General features: G+C 38.6%; 2 protein-coding genes across 3 annotated transcripts in view; one reads left to right on the forward strand and one right to left on the reverse strand.

The window, feature by feature from the left end:
• The window catches only part of epx.L (eosinophil peroxidase L homeolog), a 9,417-nt gene extending 4,019 nt beyond the window's left edge, over nucleotides 1-5,398 (forward strand). The window contains 7 exon segments of one of the 2 annotated variants that reach the window (NM_001088379.1): nucleotides 1-188; nucleotides 1,558-1,718; nucleotides 1,800-2,052; nucleotides 2,605-2,775; nucleotides 3,439-3,676; nucleotides 4,641-4,852; nucleotides 5,121-5,398. The exon segment at nucleotides 1-188 is cut by the window's left edge and continues 128 nt beyond it. In NM_001088379.1, the coding sequence (NP_001081848.1) occupies nucleotides 1-188; nucleotides 1,558-1,718; nucleotides 1,800-2,052; nucleotides 2,605-2,775; nucleotides 3,439-3,676; nucleotides 4,641-4,842 (1,213 nt within the window). In that variant the 3' untranslated portion in view covers nucleotides 4,843-4,852; nucleotides 5,121-5,398. 2 annotated transcript variants of the gene reach the window in all.
• A 1,686-nt stretch (nucleotides 5,399-7,084) lies between these two features.
• cideb.L (cell death inducing DFFA like effector b L homeolog) lies at nucleotides 7,085-15,891 on the reverse strand. Its single transcript, NM_001092434.1, has 5 exons — nucleotides 15,840-15,891; nucleotides 14,296-14,440; nucleotides 10,962-11,111; nucleotides 9,945-10,132; nucleotides 7,085-7,859 (listed from the first exon to the last, which is right to left on the reverse strand). The coding sequence occupies exons 1-5, from the start codon at nucleotides 15,878-15,880 to the stop codon at nucleotides 7,724-7,726; spliced, it is 660 nt and encodes a 219-aa protein (NP_001085903.1). The 5' UTR covers nucleotides 15,881-15,891; the 3' UTR covers nucleotides 7,085-7,723.
• Nucleotides 15,892-18,126: the final 2,235 nt, after the last annotated feature.

Below are 18,126 nucleotides of genomic sequence, written 5' to 3' on the forward strand. Positions count from 1 at the left end.
AAGCCAGGTGTATGGAAGTGACTGGCCACTTGCTGTAAAGCTCCGTAACAATACAAACCAGTTGGGCTTGATGGCCATAAATCAGAGGTTTACAGATAATGGACTTCCTTTCTTGCCCTTTGAAACAGCCGAGGAAGACTTTTGTGTGCTGACAAACAGATCGTCTGGTATCCCTTGCTTCCTGGGAGGTAAGTTCTGATTAAACTATAGATTTTGGTGTTCCAGGTCAGTTTAGAGAACCTGCACCCTTCTTTTCATGACAAGAAGCCCAATCAAAATGCAAAATAATCTTCAAATAAGAATCCCACCTAATTTACAGAAATCTTGCTCCATGTTCTTTGTTCCTGACGTTGGAGCTGGAAGTTTGTAACAGGGCCACTTATGGCTAGTGCACAATATTCCTGTATACGGCCTTTGTTGCCCAAAGGATTCATGGCCACAACAAATGTGATTAACTCAAACACTTTATTGTTGTACAGTCTCTTGCAGGGCATAACATGCAGGTCAGACAGGGGCTCTGGTTGCCAACTAGTATATTTGTCACACAATACTCTTTACTCATGCACCACAGCAGTCTCCCATCTGAAGACTCCAGGGCCCTTGTAGGATGCACTGTCAGGAGCGTTGTAAGCTGTACAGGGGCCTCCTTCTGCTAATGAGCTTTTACCCCCGAATCTCTGCTGTGACCTCACATACATTGCCCAAGCTTCTTCCGCAGTCTCTCCACTAACCTACACCTGGATGCTTAAATCCCTAATTCTGGTGCACAATCACCTCAGGGCTCTAGCCCAAACTATTACTCCTTTTTGGGACAACAGGCTGTCTATGCTAGCTAGCTCTACCAAACTTTCACTCCTAAAGTGAACTCGCTTGCTGCTACTATCCACTAGCTAGCCCTTATGGTACCAACCTCCCCCCAAGGTCTGGCCACTTCGGTCTGATGCTGCTTCTTAGATGTTACAGGCCAAAAGAAGTGCCCCAGCAAGGCATTGTCTTATATAGACTCTCAGGTGGACCTAGCACCACCTGCTTGCTGAACTACAGCATAGCTTAACTATTTACATTATAAAAATAAAGAATTTCCTCTGCTGTCCTCTGCTGTAATTTATGATTACAGTGTAATATCATTTAGCTAAAGTAACACAATACTGATTTAGTGCGTGTAATCAGCATCCTCAGCATCCTCAGTGGGGGATTCTCATGCAGATAGTCGCTAGCAAGTACTTTGACCATGCTAATTCTTACAGATTTTATTTCTGCCTTGGTATCTCTAGAGAGATACCAAGGCAGAAAGTCTCCAACAGGCTTTTAACTCTTATCATGGGTTGTAACTTTCTAACTGACTACCCATCAGCCCATCCTCTTGTCTCCTAGTTGCTGTGTAGAACCATCCTTACATTACATATGCTTGCTTTCTTTAGATTGAGAATATTTCTGCACAGTAACCTAGCCATTTCTTAGGGAGACCCTGAAAAGGCACATATAGTACAAAAATAGTTTGACATTACCATTTCACCATTTGTAAAAGCCAATGTTTTGTTTTTGCACTGGTTACAGGAGACCCCCGTGTTAGTGAACAACCTGGTCTTACTGCTTTCCACACACTTTTTGTGCGAGCTCATAACAACATAGCAGCGCGTTTACGTGAATTGAACCCAAGATGGTCTGGGGAAACACTTTATCAGGAAGCTCGCAAGATTATTGGTGGAATTTTGCAGGTATAAAATGCTTCTATTTTCCTTTGCTGTCTGTAAAATATTACAAAATTTTTGACTACCCTAATCGCATTTTGTTGGCAGAAAATCACATACAAAGACTGGTTGCCTCTTCTGCTTGGCTCAGAGATGGCTGCTGTTCTTCCTGCTTATAGATCCTATAATGAGTCTGTGGATCCAAGAGTGTCCAATGTTTTTACCGTTGTCTTCCGGATGGGACACACTTTAATACAGCCATTTATCTACCGACTAGCTGATGGCTATCGTCCCTTGGGACCAGAACCTCAAATTCCTCTACACAAGACTTTCTTTAACAGCTGGAGGGTGGTGAGAGAAGGTAACTTGACCTTTCAGCTAAATGGATTTGGTTTCTGTAGACTACTGATGCCTTCATTTTAATTATGGAATTTTATAAATCTTTAACTTTATGGTCCATAACTATGTACTTTTAGAGCCATTCCTAAGTTGTGGTACTTTTCCATAAATGGATAGAAATGGTGAAGCATAACATTGCAAATGGTGAAGCATAACACCTAACACATAGGTGTCCTGTATTTATATATTGGCTATACATTTTACACTGTGCTTTACACATTTTTTCCCCTTTTTTTCCCTTTCTAAAGCTTCATACCACAGGCAGTAGGGTTAGTTTTATAAGCAGCCAACTAACCTAGCTATGTGTTTTTGGAGTGTTGAAGGAATGACAGCTCCCATTGTTTGTGACGCATTCAAGCCACAGGTGCTCCCTTTTCATGAGTTTGAATACCCATAAGTAGCTGGCATGAGGCACTAGTGCTCTTCACAAGTGAAGGCGAGGGAAACTTTGAAACTGTAAATGGTCACTAATGTTTGTTGCATTGGGGTGCTAATCAAATCACATTTTCCATAGGTGGGATTGATCCCCTGCTCCGTGGCCTTATGGCAAATCGAGCCAAACTAAATCGTCAGAACCAGTTGGTGGTTGATGAGCTGAGAGAACGTCTTTTCGTACTTTTCAAACGCATTGGTCTTGACCTCACAGCTATTAATATGCAAAGAGGCCGGGAACATGGGCTGCCAGGTAATCTGCCCCAAACACAACTAATATAGTAGCAGCATTAGACATCATGAACCTATCACATATTCTGATAAAACACATGGATCGAAATGACAGAGATTGTTAGTATTTGCCTATAGAACTGATCCTTTTGCCATCAATAGGAAAAACTTCTTCTAGATGTTTAAGGGAACATATCAAATTATGTGAATGCACAGCAGATTTTATGTAAGGCTCAAATTGCCTATTCAGTCAAGAAAGACTGTCGCCCATTGAGGTATCCAATCAGCGCATATGCTCCTGTTCTGGTACAAACTTTAGTCAGTTTTACATTGTGAGTTCTAATAAACAGGATCATCTTGATATCCTGTATCCCGTGTTTGTGTGTAATCTCTTGTTGATGTATTCACCAAACTCTTCTAAAGCATTGCACAATATGTAGGCAGTGTAATTAATAATAATTTATATAGTTGCAGAGAATACTCCCTCTCTGCCTACAGTATTTACATATAACTGAAAACTTTCAAGTTCCATTACTGAGCTTAATCTGAAATTAATTCTGCCTATTTAACATTAACACAAAGATCATCATCTTCTTATTTTGTTGTGTTGTTGCCTTTTGAAGAATCCTCATGCTACTCAACTTTGTTTAATGCATGCAATTGGTGTGCTACTTCTTTTATTTAGGATACAATGCATGGAGACGGTTTTGTGGCCTATCTGCTCCCAGTAATGTGAATGAGTTGGCTGCAGTGCTCAATAACAGGAATTTGGCTGAGAAATTCATTAAACTATATGGAAGCCCAGAAAATATCGATATTTGGGTTGGAGGTGTTGCAGAGTCTCTGGTGCGCAATGGACGCATTGGGAAGTTGCTGACATGTCTCATTGGGAACCAGTTCCGCAGGGCTCGAGATGGAGACCGGTGAGCTAGTCTGTTATAAAGAATATCTGATCAGGTGTGGGACCTGTTATCCAGAATGCTCAGGACCTAGAGTTTTCTGTATAACAGATCTTTCTGTAATTTGAATCTTCATACCATAAGTCTACTAGAAATTCACGTAAACATTAAATAAACCCAGTAGGCTTCCAATAAATATTAATTATATCTTTGTTTGGATCAAGTACAAGGTACTGTTTCATTATTACAGAGGTAAAGAAAATCACCTCTATTTGGATTATGTGGTTAAAATGTAATCTATGGTAGATGGCCTTCCCATAACGTAGAGCTTTCTGGATAACTGGTTTTCCATATAATTGATCCCATACCTGTACTATCTCACTGTGCACTCAATACACACATTTATGAGGTTGTTTCTGCTGTAGTTATGCCTCTAGAGACTCATTTTAGCTAATTCTCACTGGCCCTAATGCCATCAAGCCATGCCCAATCATATTTTAGCTTGCAAGGAGAGCTAGGTGGAACTTGTTGCCAGCCAGTGAGCAGAAGAAGGTTGCACTTCAGTATCCATAATACCTTTAGAGGCGCAAGCGTTCACAAGGCAAAAGAGGAATTATTATTTTATTAATTAATTAATAAATTAATTACCTAATTAACAAAAGAAACAATACTGGAAAAAACTTTGACCAAATTGGGTGCTGCATGACTGCCCAGCATAGAAGAAATATTAAGATGTAATAACTCATGGTTGGGGTTTAGCATACATAATTAGAATTTTACATACAAGCCAGTGAATATGATGGTGTAAGTAAGTATTCCCTCATTATGTTTTCTTTCTTTCGTAATAAAATCATTTTTACTAGTTCCCATCAAAAAATATATAAAACAGTTGTCTGCCAGCAGGTCTTTAATTAAAATAATGGATTAATCATTTGGACTGAAATAAAGTCAACCACATTCATGATCATGTCCTGTTTACTTTACACAGGTTTTACTATGAGCAGCCTTCAGTGTTTACCAACGAGCAGAGGGCTTCAATAGAAAGAGTAACCTTGGCCAGAGTCATCTGTGATAACACCAAGATTACTGAGGTGCCCCGTAACGTATTTCTGGGGAACCGATACCCAAGAGATTTTGTGGCATGTTCTAGAATCCCCACACTGGATTTAAATCCTTGGAAAGTGGCTTAACCATAAGAAGGTAAGGTGTGAACAAACTGATTCATAAATGTGCTCCAGATGATCTTGAAATTTGGTTTGGATGGGAATTTGAGAATAGCTAAGGGCAGACACGTGGCCTGTAGATAGCATAAACTCTACTTAAAAAATTATAATCCCAGTTTTTCTATTACTAGTTCATTTTACTCAATATGTATGCAGGTTTAAAATAAAGGTTTATAAGAAACGCACAATGAAGGAAATTATTACGTGTTACATATATTGTTATACATATTTCTATTTGTTTTCAGGGAACCAGGAAATAGCTCTGCTGATGCCTTGAATCCTTTGGCTGATACATTTCCCATATTCAGGAATCTTAATTATTACTAAATCAGCTTTTTGTGTTTTTTTTGAATTACTGTAACAAAATGTACTCATATGTTGAAGAAATCAAATAGATTCTATATAGAGATATTGAGCTGCTCACAGCATACTGTATGATCTTCTTGTTTAGCTTGGAAGTAGGTACTCTTCTGTTCCAGACACCCCAAATAGGGGGAGAATAAACTTTATAATGCTAAATGGATTAACTTGTATGGCTATGACTTTTAGGGGCCCATTTACTTAGCTCGAGTGAAGGAATAGAGGAAAAAAAACTTTGAATTTCGAATGTTTTTTTTGGCTACTTCGACCATCGAATGGGCTACTTCGACCTTCGACTACGACTTTGATTCGAACTAAAAATCGTTCGACTATTCGACCATTCGATAGTCGAAGTACTGTCTCTTTAAAAAAAAACTTTGACCCCCTAGTTCACCACCTAAAAGCTACCGAAGTCAATGTTAGCCTATGGGGAAGGTCCCCATAGGCTTAGCTATCTTTTTTTGGTCCAACAAAAATGGATTAAAATCCTTCGAATCGAACGATTCGAAGGATTAAATCGTTCGATCGAATGATTTTTGTTCGATCGAACGAATATCGCTAAATCCTCCGACTTCGATATTCGAAGTTGAAGGATTTAACTTCGACAGTCGAATATCGAGGGTTAACGAAAACGATTTTCGTCCATAAGTAAATTTGCCCCTTATTGTTGGTAAATATTACCCAATACTATGTTAGTCACTAAATAGCTGAGCAAGTGGGGGAAAGCTGTTGTAGACTGTTGTGAAAATGATAATAAAAAAAAACTCTGTCATTCACAGGCGGGACTAGGGTGTGGTATAACAGTCATAGCCAGTGGGGAACATTAAATAGGAATAAACTAATTGCCAGGCAGACTTGGCAGCATTGAAAGTGGGGTCGGACTGGGCTGACGGGAAACCGGGAAAAAACCTGGTGGGCCCCGCCGGCCCGGATTTGCTCCCACCTGCCTTGTGATTTCTCTCCACTGCGACTGAAGAAAATCGGGCTGGTAGAGACGGGTTATGGGTGGCTGCTGAAGGGGGGCCCTGAAGTTGGCGGGGGGAGTTGAGGCCCGGAGCAGGTGCCCCTGATAATGCATGGACCCCCCAGTCCACTCAGTGAAAGTATGCAGATATCTGATTGCTGGACATAATACTGTAGGATTTAGATGGTGCTTGAACAGAGCAGGGCTATGCAACACATACATGTAATGAGATTAAATCTGAAAACTGCTTGGAATCACACAATAGGGCATATATAGAGGTGTAAACATTTCGGTTGCAATGAAATATAAATAATTATTCAATATCTGCATGTAATTAACACTTGAACACTCTGGAAGTCTGCATTTTCTCATTTATATCATGGTTTGCTTTTTATCTAACACTTTCATCTTCATATGCTGCAATTGTAAGATGTGATATTAGTGTTATATTATAACTATATTCACACATTATGTGATTGCTGTATTATACATTATATACACATTATATATAATCCTTCTATACAGGCCCCAGGTGTGAAGACAAATCCTTTAAAGCTTCCTAGATCCAAGTGCAGTGAGAAAAAACAAAAGTAACAGAAAAGAGGAAATTCTGAATCCCCCCACTAAAAGATTTGTTACATCGAATTCTCTCTTTGCATAATCAAATTTGAACGCAATTTTCTGTGTTAATTGATCTTTCCACTTTCTTCTATTCACAGTCTTTTTATCTTTTTGTTTATATCTTTACTCTTTTCTATTTCTTCTTTGGTCTTGTTGAAAATGTACTTGTTGAAAATGTCAAAAAGCATAAATTAAGAAAAAAAAAAGATGAACAATGTTTTGGAATGTCAAAACTTTAAATGCGCACAATAATATATCTTCAGCTTTTTGGCACATGGCTAGAAAGGTTTTTATTCAACCGAATTATGATTCAAATATTATTCTTAAATTAGATTCTCCCAAAAAAAGGCATTTGAGGTCATTTTAAAACAACTGACTGCTATTTGGAGCCACGGGCAAAAAGTGAATGTTCCACTAACATGGCATACATTTAGCAGCCATATTTTGAATTTACAGACCCACAATGCACTATGCCTAATTTATTTTGCTACAGGTATGAGACCTGTTATCCAGAATGCTTGAGACCTGGGGTTTTCCGGAGAACAGATCTTTCCATAATTGGGATCTTCATAGATCTACTAGAAAATCATTTAAACGTTAAAGAAACCTAATAGGCTGGCTTTGTCTCCAACAAGGATTAATTTTATCTTAGTTTGGATCAAGTACAAACTACTGTTTTATTATTACATTGAAAAAGTGAAATACTTTTTAAAAATTTTGGATTATTTGATAAAAATTTGTAGCTTTCTGGATAACGAGTTTCCGGATAACGGATCCCATGCCTGTATTACAGAGAAAGCAGCACGCTAGTATTTTGTGGCAGCAAATACAGTAAAGTGCGGGGACTAAAGGGCAGAGTTTATGGGAATTACTACATGGACTCTTGAGGAATATCACAGGGAACTACCCCTCATACTTGTCGATTCGGTTATTCTGCCAGTGATCTGATCCTTCCAAAAGACGTCGCAGAACTCCGGAAGTAGAGAGCAGCATTCGCCCAATCCCCTGCAGTGTCACTGACAGGAACTTTATAAACTCCCTGTAGGAAAACAATTTACAAAAATGAGAGAAAGGCATGGCTATTAAGCTTGAACCTACTGTATAAGGAATTGCAAACCCTCCACAAAATGAAATCTAAAAATAATTTTGCAGTTGTTTAAGAGAAAAATAGAATGGCAACATCTACTAGAAGTATTGCTGCAAGGACAGCTTGTATTATAAAGACTCCCAGATATTTTTTTCTTTTTCCTGTTGGTTCAATAAGGATGAGGCTTTAAGGAAGTACTTCTGCCTGACATTCCCCTATTAATGACTGAGCTGGGCAGACTATGCCTCCTTCTTTCAAGCCCCATGAATATAATGTAATTTAAACTGCCATTTTTCCCTGCACAGTAAGCCCTTCAGCTCAAAGTACATTTCTTATGATTTTTCTATGGTTGGCACCCTCAAGTATGTTGTAACATACACACTAACAACATCATACTATACTGTACTCGAGCTATCCTGAATACTGTTCAGATATATCACAGTGTGGATACAAAACTGTGCCATGCTACTACAGGTATGAGACCTGTTATCCAACATGCTCAAGACCTGGGGTTTTCCAGATAACAGATCTTTCCTTATTTGGATGTTCATACCTTAAGTCTACTACAAAATCATGTAAACATTAATTAAACCCAATAGGCTGCGTTTGCTCCTGATAAGGATTAATTATATCTTAGTTGGGATCAAGTACAAGCTACTGTTTTATTATTACAGACAAAAAGGAAATCATTTATAAAAATGTGGATTATTTGGATAAAATGGAGCCTACAGAGATGGCCTTCCTAAAATTCAGAGCTTTCAGGATAATGCATTTCCAGATAATGGATCCCATACCTGTATTTGGAAGGCAAATGAAATACAAGGATGTACACAATAATAAACTGGAGAGGCACCAGGGACCAAAAAGAAAGGTTATAATAAAATCATATGGTAAAAAGGATAGAAAGGAAAATTCTCAGTACGTTGATTCGTACGTTCGGATCTTTCCGTCTGTGACCAGTTTAAGAGATTGAATAGCGATGACGAATAGGCACAGATTAGCAATAATTTCTATAGTATGTATATATATATATATTGAGCTGTACATTTATTACTGGGACAATGGGAATACAAACTGCTGCTGCATTGTGACTAGGATACTGTGATTGGTGCAGTTGTACTTAATTGTGTGTTCCATTGTTGTATTATGACATACAATGGGTGTGGCTAATATATAAGGGGTGATTTACATACTGTTACTCTAAAGGGCCTATTTATTAAGCCTCAGATTTTGGTCGAGTCTTTTAAGGGCAAAAATCTGAATTTTTAGAGGAAAAATAAATACTCCAATCTTTCGAGATTTATTATGAAACTGCTAAAAATCCAAATCTGAAAATACTCCAGCTAAAACCCCGTCGAAGACATGTAGAAGTCAATGGCAAATGTCCCTTTTACAATTGGAAGATGTTTCTTGGCTTCGTGATCTTTGAGAATTTCAGGCATTTTGATGCTGGTTTTTGTTTGAAAAGCCGAAATTTTTTTGAATAAAACTGCGTACATCGCAATGTAATATTCTTCATTAGGCTTTTATTGCATTGCAAAGCTTAATTGCACATTGCAAACCTTTAACCCCTACTTGAAGGTGGCGTAAACTTTTGGAACAACATTTTCATGAATACGTTTTATTACATACACTGTACACTATTGCAAACTATAAAATTCCCACTCACTATCCTACTATTGTTTGAGGGGCAAAGTGTTTGCAAAGGCAAAATTGTTCACTTTGCAAACATTTATTCGCATTGCGAACAAATTGCGAGCAACCAATATTGCATTCCCCCCATATTGTTCATTTACAGAGCACTTGCACCCCTAGCACTTAATGCAGAGTGTAGCATCAAGAGGTGCAGTGTAGCCTTGTCTTTACCTCTAAATGATGCGCGGACGGTAGGGGACGGGAGGGAGGTGCCTACCTCCTGTCACAATTATTTAAAAGCTATTTTTTTACATGTATAGTCTATTTCTTATTGTATTCAGTACACACATACACACTATATATTTCTTTGTTATTGGTTTCCTAGGTTTGTGTTGCACATACCTGAGCACTTTCTTGGGGCCTAGACACTGGAAGTCACAGCTCATAGAGTACAAGCCATAAAAAGTGGCCTTTACATTCAGACTTCCAAACATGTCCCGTGGGTTGAGCTTGTAGACATTAAATGTGACTTTTGCAATGTCCTTGCTGTTTCTTGGTTTCTCTTGCTGCAGAGTATACGACAATATATTCTGGAATAATGGTAGAAAAAACCCCAAAATAAATTAAAGTGCAGGTTCTGATACAAATTTAATTTCAGACTGTTCTAGAAAATAGATGTGTCTGGATTGTTACAGGGGTCGGTTTATTCCACATTTTGTTATACAACCTGCTATTAAATGTGGAATAAACCCAGTATTTATTTTCTGCTGATCTGCACACAATAATCCATGATATAAAAGTGTAAAGACATTCCCACTGTCCCCATCCAACCTGACATAGCATGAGTCATTATACCTGTAATTGCAGCAAAATGTGACCGAGTGGGCAGAATAGGGATGAAATCAGACAGACAGCAGACGTTTTCTGAGTCACAGAGGAGCAAACTGAGCATGCTCACGCCCGGGGCAAGGAGGTTTAAGCTGAAAACAGGAAGTCTGATACAGAAGCCCATGTGTACACAATAGAAGGAAAGAAATGCAGTGTTTCTATTGACAGAGGACTCAGAGCAGCATTACTTTGAGGGTTTACTGGTATATTTAGGTGGACCTTTCTGATAAGGCTTACTTAGTTTTAACATTTCCTTCTCCTTTAAAGTTACAATTGCATCTTTGCTTAACTTAAATTGTTACAGATATATCTAAGCCACGTATTCTGAGCTCTCTGACAAAAGCCAATTAAGTTAGAGACATTGTATCTTTTTCTGGATGTTCAGTGCAGGAGATCAAAGAGAAAGTTGGGACATTTCAGTAACAATCCAGGACTGCGGGTTGAGCTGTCAAAATCAGGACTGTCCCGTGAAAAACAGGACACTTGGGAGGTATGGGATTGTGTAACCTTTATAGACTATATGTGCGGTACCTTTTGTGGACTCCATTTTTGTCCCTTCTCCAAGACCATGACCACAGAACCATCTTCTAGCGTTTCAAAAAAGTCTTCTCTGTCCAGCAGTGTCCCATCATCCTCCAGCACTAAGGATACAACTCCAGACAAGAAAAGAACATCCATAGCCTTACAAAGAAAAAATATCACAAGAAGCCTGAGACACAATATATTAGGCATAGTTGTTTTCCTAAGGCTGCATGTACCTGAGGCCTCAAGATTACTATTCACCCGATTATAGGTTGGGAGGTTATTATCGATGCCTTGATTATCCTCTATTTACAACGAGGTGACATATTTTATTTAGTCATATTTAGTCATTCTCATTAGCAGCTACTAAAGTCAATTATACAGTCTAAAATCGTACCACAGATTTACACAAACGTGTGAATTTTCTCCTCTTCACCTCTGTTCTTTTGCTCTTAGTAACACAGCAAAGATTCACTGGAGAATCTTCACCAAACCAAAGAGAAATTTCACCAGTACAAAGATGATTCACCAAAACTTGTTCTCATCTTTCATTAAATTGCTGAATTATCATTTTTGGCGAAAATGCACCACAGTTTAACATTCCTTTATTAATAGTAAATATGCCCCATAGGAACACACACACAGTTAATTAAAAAAAACACATTCACTGTTAAAGAAACTGTTCTATAAAAATTGGATTTCTTGAAGGGATTTTGTCATGATTTTTATGGTGTAGATGATTTTTATGGTATAGATTTTATTTTACACTGCAAATAATTCACTCTACCATATAAAATTGTATTCCTGAACCTACAAGTATATTTATTTTTTATATTTATATTATTTTTTAGTTGTAATATTGGTGTATAGGCAGCTAACTCATGTCATTTTGCCTGATCCTATGCTTTCAGAAAGAGCCAGCACTTCATGATGGAACTGCTTTCAGACAGGCTATTGTTTCCACAACTCAATGTAACTGAAGGAGGTGCAGTGGGATGTGGATTTTTACTGCTGAGTGCTCATTTTCATATCGACCAGAGAGCTGTTATCTTGTGTCAGGGAGCTGTAATGTAGTGGACTGCTGGGAGGGGGGAAGGACAGGGGGTTATATTACTCCAGCTTGCAGTGCAGCAGTAAGAAGTGACTGAAGTTTATCAGTCACATGACTGAGGGCTCCTGGGAAGCTGACATGTTTAAGCCCTGTGTCAAATTTCAAAATTAGATATTAAAAAATCTGTTTGCTCTTTTGAAAAACGGATTTCAGTGCAGAATTCTGCTGGAGCTTCACTACTACCTGATGTGTTTTGGAAAAAAAACTGTTTTCCGGTGATAGAATCCCTTTAAGGTTATAAGTTTTCTGGGCAGGGCACAGAGGGACTTGGAGCAATGTACATGCTCCTTACCCAGGGCACAGGGGTGACTTTGCCTAACACTAAAGAGGTGATTTTCAAGAAGGAGTTTACAGTAAGTTTCAGATGCAGCCTACTGTATATGTATAATTTACCTTTCCTATACTTTTGTTTGCGGTAAGTTTAATTGCTACTGAAATGATTTCTATGCTTTGCCATTTTCTGCACTGCTGGTTCTGATTACATGTATCACTAAAACCATGTAGGCTTCCCAAAGCCAAGGCCACAGTTCCCATAATGCTTTGAAACAGAATCACCGAACTGACAATTTATTCATGAGGCCCAAAAACGTATATAGTTGTTTTTCCTTCTTTCCTAGATCCTAATCTTTAAATAGTTAAGTAACAAAACATCCATTATTGACATCTACATGAAGCAATAAAGTTCTTGATCCCATTGCGCTAGAGTAGACTAATCCTCGCCCGGTGACAGATTGGATGAGACCAGTCAATATTATGATGATGGAGGAGCTAACCATCAAAGCACACTGACTGGTCTAATATCTAATGAGCTTGCAGTTTCAAATGATTGACTGTCTGGAATCACATACGTTGAGAGATAAAGAGGTGTTCAGAGAAATATTCGGATATGGTACAGATTAACCTGGATAGAAAGGTTAAATACAAATGATTATTGTTCTGCACAAAATGAATATGACATATTTGTTTAGGCAATGTGTATTAGCATGTAAAGTATCTGCCATTAGATGAATGAGAGAGGGAGAGTGATAAATCAAGGAGAAAACGTTATTTTATGATTTATCACGTGAACATCTATGGGCGTTATCCAATTTGAGCAGAAATCAATTTTTAGTTTTTCCCATAGACTTCAATAGAGTTTTCATGTTCTAAACAGTGAGATATGGATATGGAAAAGTTCTTAACAACTTTTCAATTGGTCTTCATTATTTATTTTTTAGACTTTTTTGAATGATTTGCCTTCTTCTTCTGACTCTTTCCAGCTTTTAGATGGGGTTCACTGACCCCATCCAAAAACAAATGCTCAGATTGCTGATGTTGCATACTGCAGAGCTGCTGAATAAAAAACGAAATAACTCAAAAACCACAAATAATAAAAAATGAAAACCAATTGCAAATTCTCTCAGAATATCACTCTCTATGTCATATTTAAATTTAACTCAAAAGTGAACAACCCCTTCAACCTGCGAAATGGTTAGCTGGGGACTAGATCTGGTAACAATGCCATTGTATTACTTGGCACACCTTTTTTACTGCAGCTCATTAGTTAGTGGCTGCCGGTGGCTACAGGGCCATGGTCCAAAAAGTATCAATAACAAGGCTACATATTTGCCCAACTATCAGCAATTTGTTTTACAGATAAATCACACTTGATTTATAGATTTACTAGTTTATGTTGTTTGTGAGTGCATTTGTCTATTACTGGGCGAAGTGGCTAACGCTGGCAAAAATCCGTTAGCAAAGACAGACTCTGGCGCAACTTTGCACTCTAATGCCAGGTGAATTTTCGCTCTGGCGAAAAAACTTTACTACGCAAATTCACAAATTTACCTCTATTCGCCACCTCAGACCAGGCCAAGTGCAATGGAGTAGATAGGACTTACTTGAAATTTTGTTGAAAAATTTTCTAAGTCCCAAAAAACGCTGGCGTTTTTTCCTATTTAAAGGGTGATAGACTGAAAAAGATTGTACATTTTTTTTGGGTACCCTCTACCCCCTACATTTCATAACATATGGCACCTAAACTATACTGTGGGCACATGTGTAGGGCAATATAACAACTCTATATCATTTTATTAAGGTTCCCTGGCCTTGTGTAGTGTAATGTAATTGCTGCAACATATACGGCCATGTGTGCTATAGGACATCAGATTTTCCCTGAAATGGGGTTTATAAACCTAGTTGATCACATGATATTTATACTAAGCACAGATAATATGCACCTTTCCAACTTACCCTGGCTATTAGCTCCCTGAGAGATCCGGCTGTGACTCCTCTACGCACAGTGCGGTCATGGTTACAAACTCGGAAAGGCCTCTGCGCTGGTGAGGAGGCTGTCTTGACTCGTCGACTAATCTCAGAACCCACAGAAGACACAGACCTGTAAGTCAGCAGAAGGAGACTGGATATTGATGCTGAGAGCTACACAGGGTTAACCCATAGATACAAGGTTTTAGGTTTTATGAGATCAAGCCCCTGATTGTGGCCTAAAAATGTTGTACTGTAAGAGTAATGCCACATGGGGCCTACAATTGACTGGTGTGTTTATACAGACATTTCTGATAAAGCTTACTTTATTTTTTAACCTTTCCTTCTCCTTTAAATAAAAGGTGAACTTTAAAGATGAACCACCAGCTCCCCCCAGCCTGCTGAATGGATAAACCCTTCACAAAGGTAAGCGAGGGTAACTAGGCAAATAAACTGGGCGAGCAACAGATGTCGCCATCGTGTTCCGGAGCTGCTTACTACAGGTATGGGATCCGTTATCCAGAAACCCATTATCAAGAAATTCTCCGAATTACAGAAAGGTCATTTTATAATCCAAATTTTTAAAAATGATTTCCTTTTTCTCTGTAATAATAAAATTTCCATTGTTCCATTCCTTGATCTTCCTTTTTTTTTACCCTTTTCACTTCCACCATCTATCATTTTCTCTAACATATATATTTCCTGAGTCCACTTTCCATTTTTCTTTCTGTCCTTTTTACTAGATGATTTTGTTATAAACGTTCGTTTGGTCCCTGATGCCTCTCCAGTTTATTATTGTGTACATCCTTGTTTATCATTTACCTTCCAAATACAGGTATGGGATCCGTTATCTGGAAACCCATTATCCAGAAAGCTACGAATCATAGGAAGGCCATCTCTATAGACTCCATTTTATCCAAATAATCCACATGTTTATAAATTATTACTTTTTTCTCTGTAATAATAAAACCGTGCCTTGTACTTAATCAAAACTATAATGAATCCTTGTTGGAGGCAAAACCAGTCTATTTGGGTTATTTAATGTTCACATAATTTTATAGTAGACTTAAGGTATGAAGATCCCAATTACCTGTATATCCTAACTCTAAAGCCACACCCCAAGGTACACTGTACCTATTAGACAAACAAAGTATACACATAACAACTTAACGAAATGATAATATTAAGACATTTATATTAACAAAATGTATATATAATGTGCTCCTTTAATAACCCCAAAAAACAAATACATACAATGTTCTCTCTGTAACTCTCTCTAATACTTTGCATAGAGCAGCCACTGGTCTAATTATAATATAAAGTAGTGCTGTCCACATTATTACATGATTAGGTATCATACAGCGTATTTGAGGGGCAGAATATAATAAAATAATGATGTCATAAAATCAGCCTATGTAGCACGTGAGCAGTCAGGGCTCTCAATAGCCCCAGTTATTGTTTCTATGCAATGCTAATCCTGCTATAAATAAATCACTTTCAATTCAATGAAGCGTTTTTCTTAGGAAACCAACCTGATTAAAGAGCTCGGAGCGAAGCTTGATATAAAATCCATGGAAATCCAGTGTTTATGTGCCGGTGTTCCTGTAATGTATATGGCCACAAGTACAGAATACTGAACTTTTCAGCAGAAACAAAGGAGCAAAGGTCAATACCATGTGAGCAAATTGTGATTGCAACACAGACAGCTCAGCCCTCACTATGAACACACAGGACTCAGCCAGGGAATGGACTCTGACCAAGTCATCAGAGCATTCTCACAGACTCCATTTAGGGGACAAATATGATGTATTTAAAGGAGAAGGAAAGCTACCGAAGCAGTTTATTGCCAATAGATTAGCCACAATAGTACAAGCTATAAGACTATATTTATTCTGCTGAATGCTTTACCATACCTGAGTAATCGGCTCTAGAAGCTCTCGCTGTTTGTTTAGGATAGCAGCTGCAGTATTAGCTTGGTGTGACATCACTTCCTGCCTAAGTCTCTCCCTGCCCACTCATAACTCTAGGCTCAGATTACAGCAGGGAGGGGGGAAAGGGAGGGGGAGAGAGGAGCAAACTGAGCATGCTCAAGCCCTAGCCCTGGTGGTTTATGCTGAAAACAGGAAGTCTGATACAGAAGCCCATGTGTACACAATAGAAGGAAAGAAATGCTGTGTTTCTTTTGACAGAGGACTCAGAGCAGCATTACTTTGAGGGTTTACTTGAGTATTTATATAGACCGTTCTATAATTATACCTTAATCATACCTTTCTTAATTTTAGACTTTCCTTCTCCTTTAAGTGCAGCTAGCGGCCACATCATTATGAAGAAAGATAATATGTTTGTTTAGCAGCCAATATCCTTTTTTTTTTATATAATTCAATACCTATAGCTATTTTGGTTGTTAAAGTATGTTAGTATGGTATAGAATGGCTAATTCTAAGCAACTTTAAAATTGGTCTTTTTTATTTATTTTTTATAGTTTTTAAATTATTTTTATTCTTCTTTTGACTCTTTCCAGCTTTCAAATGGGTTTCTGACCCCATCTAAAAAACACATGATCTGTAAGACTACACATTAAGGGGATTATTCATTAAGGATCTTTTATTATTATTCTTTTGATCAAAATTCACATTTTCGTGTTAAAAAAACTGTTTTTTTAAATTTATTATACCCCGACCCTGGAAATAGCTCTAATCCAAAAATGCACCATATAAAACCTGACAAGGTCATGTAAGAGTCAATGGCAGAGGTCCCCTGAACCATTTGAATATGTTAATAACCTTCATGATGTTCAAGTTCATATTCGGAGGGCTTTCCCCGAAAATTTGATCAATTAGGGTGATTTGAGGTTTTTTTTGCTGAACTCGCTGATTCAAGTTTTTTCATTCATGCTTTTTCTTAAATAAGAAACTATTTGTGAGTTCATTCAAGGTATTCAAGGGATTTTCAGGACACATACACACACTGTCACTCCCTACCATATTGACCTTATAAACACAACTCTCACAAAATGGAGCACAAAAAGTTGAAGCAGTTTTTTGTATGGGTGGGTGGCTGGCAGGACAGAGATGGGACAAGCAAGGGAGTAACACTGGGGCAAAGTGATAGGCAACCAGGGCCGGATTTCCCTTTTTGCCGCCCCTAGGCCACTTGGGTCCTTGCGCCCACCCCCCTGCGAGTGAATGTGCTGGCCACCCTAAATTTACACTGTCCACTTTATTCTGTGTCCTGCTGATCCTACCAAGTGCCCTGTACTGCTGGTGAGTAGCTGACAAGCTGCAGGCAGTTACAGGCACCTGCTTCCTAAGCTTGTACTAATAAGTCACATTGTGGCCAGGGCCAGATTTCAGGATGCCTGGGTCCTAGCCCCCCACAAGGGCATGCACCGGCCACCAGGTCCTAGTCACATCTTTCTCCTGCGATCGCATGGGCCCTCCTGTAGGAGTGTCTGCGGCTCCCAATACTACTCTAGATGCAGCTGGGTAGCATGCCGCTCCTCATATTTTGCCGCCGGCCTTTTTGGCCTCGCCACAAAACTGGGCCTGTAGGCAACCCTGTACTTTCTGTTAAAGGGCACCTGTTGGGCAAAAATATTATCCCCAATGCAAGGTGTCGGCTAATAGAGCCCGCACTCCTGTTGGGGTAACAGTATATTTTTTTTAAATTGCCCCCCACCAGCTTTGTGCACAATACACAATTTGCTGCCCTTTAGTACTTAATTAGTGTATGAGCACTTAATTCATTTTTTCAGGTTTTTGAACATCAGCTGCCTTAAAGTTCACTTTGTGCTTTGTGCCCTACCCCATGCATGATAAA

This window comes from Xenopus laevis, chromosome 2L (assembly GCF_017654675.1).
Source record: "Xenopus laevis strain J_2021 chromosome 2L, Xenopus_laevis_v10.1, whole genome shotgun sequence".
In the NCBI taxonomy this organism is placed as follows: domain Eukaryota; kingdom Metazoa; phylum Chordata; class Amphibia; order Anura; family Pipidae; genus Xenopus; species Xenopus laevis.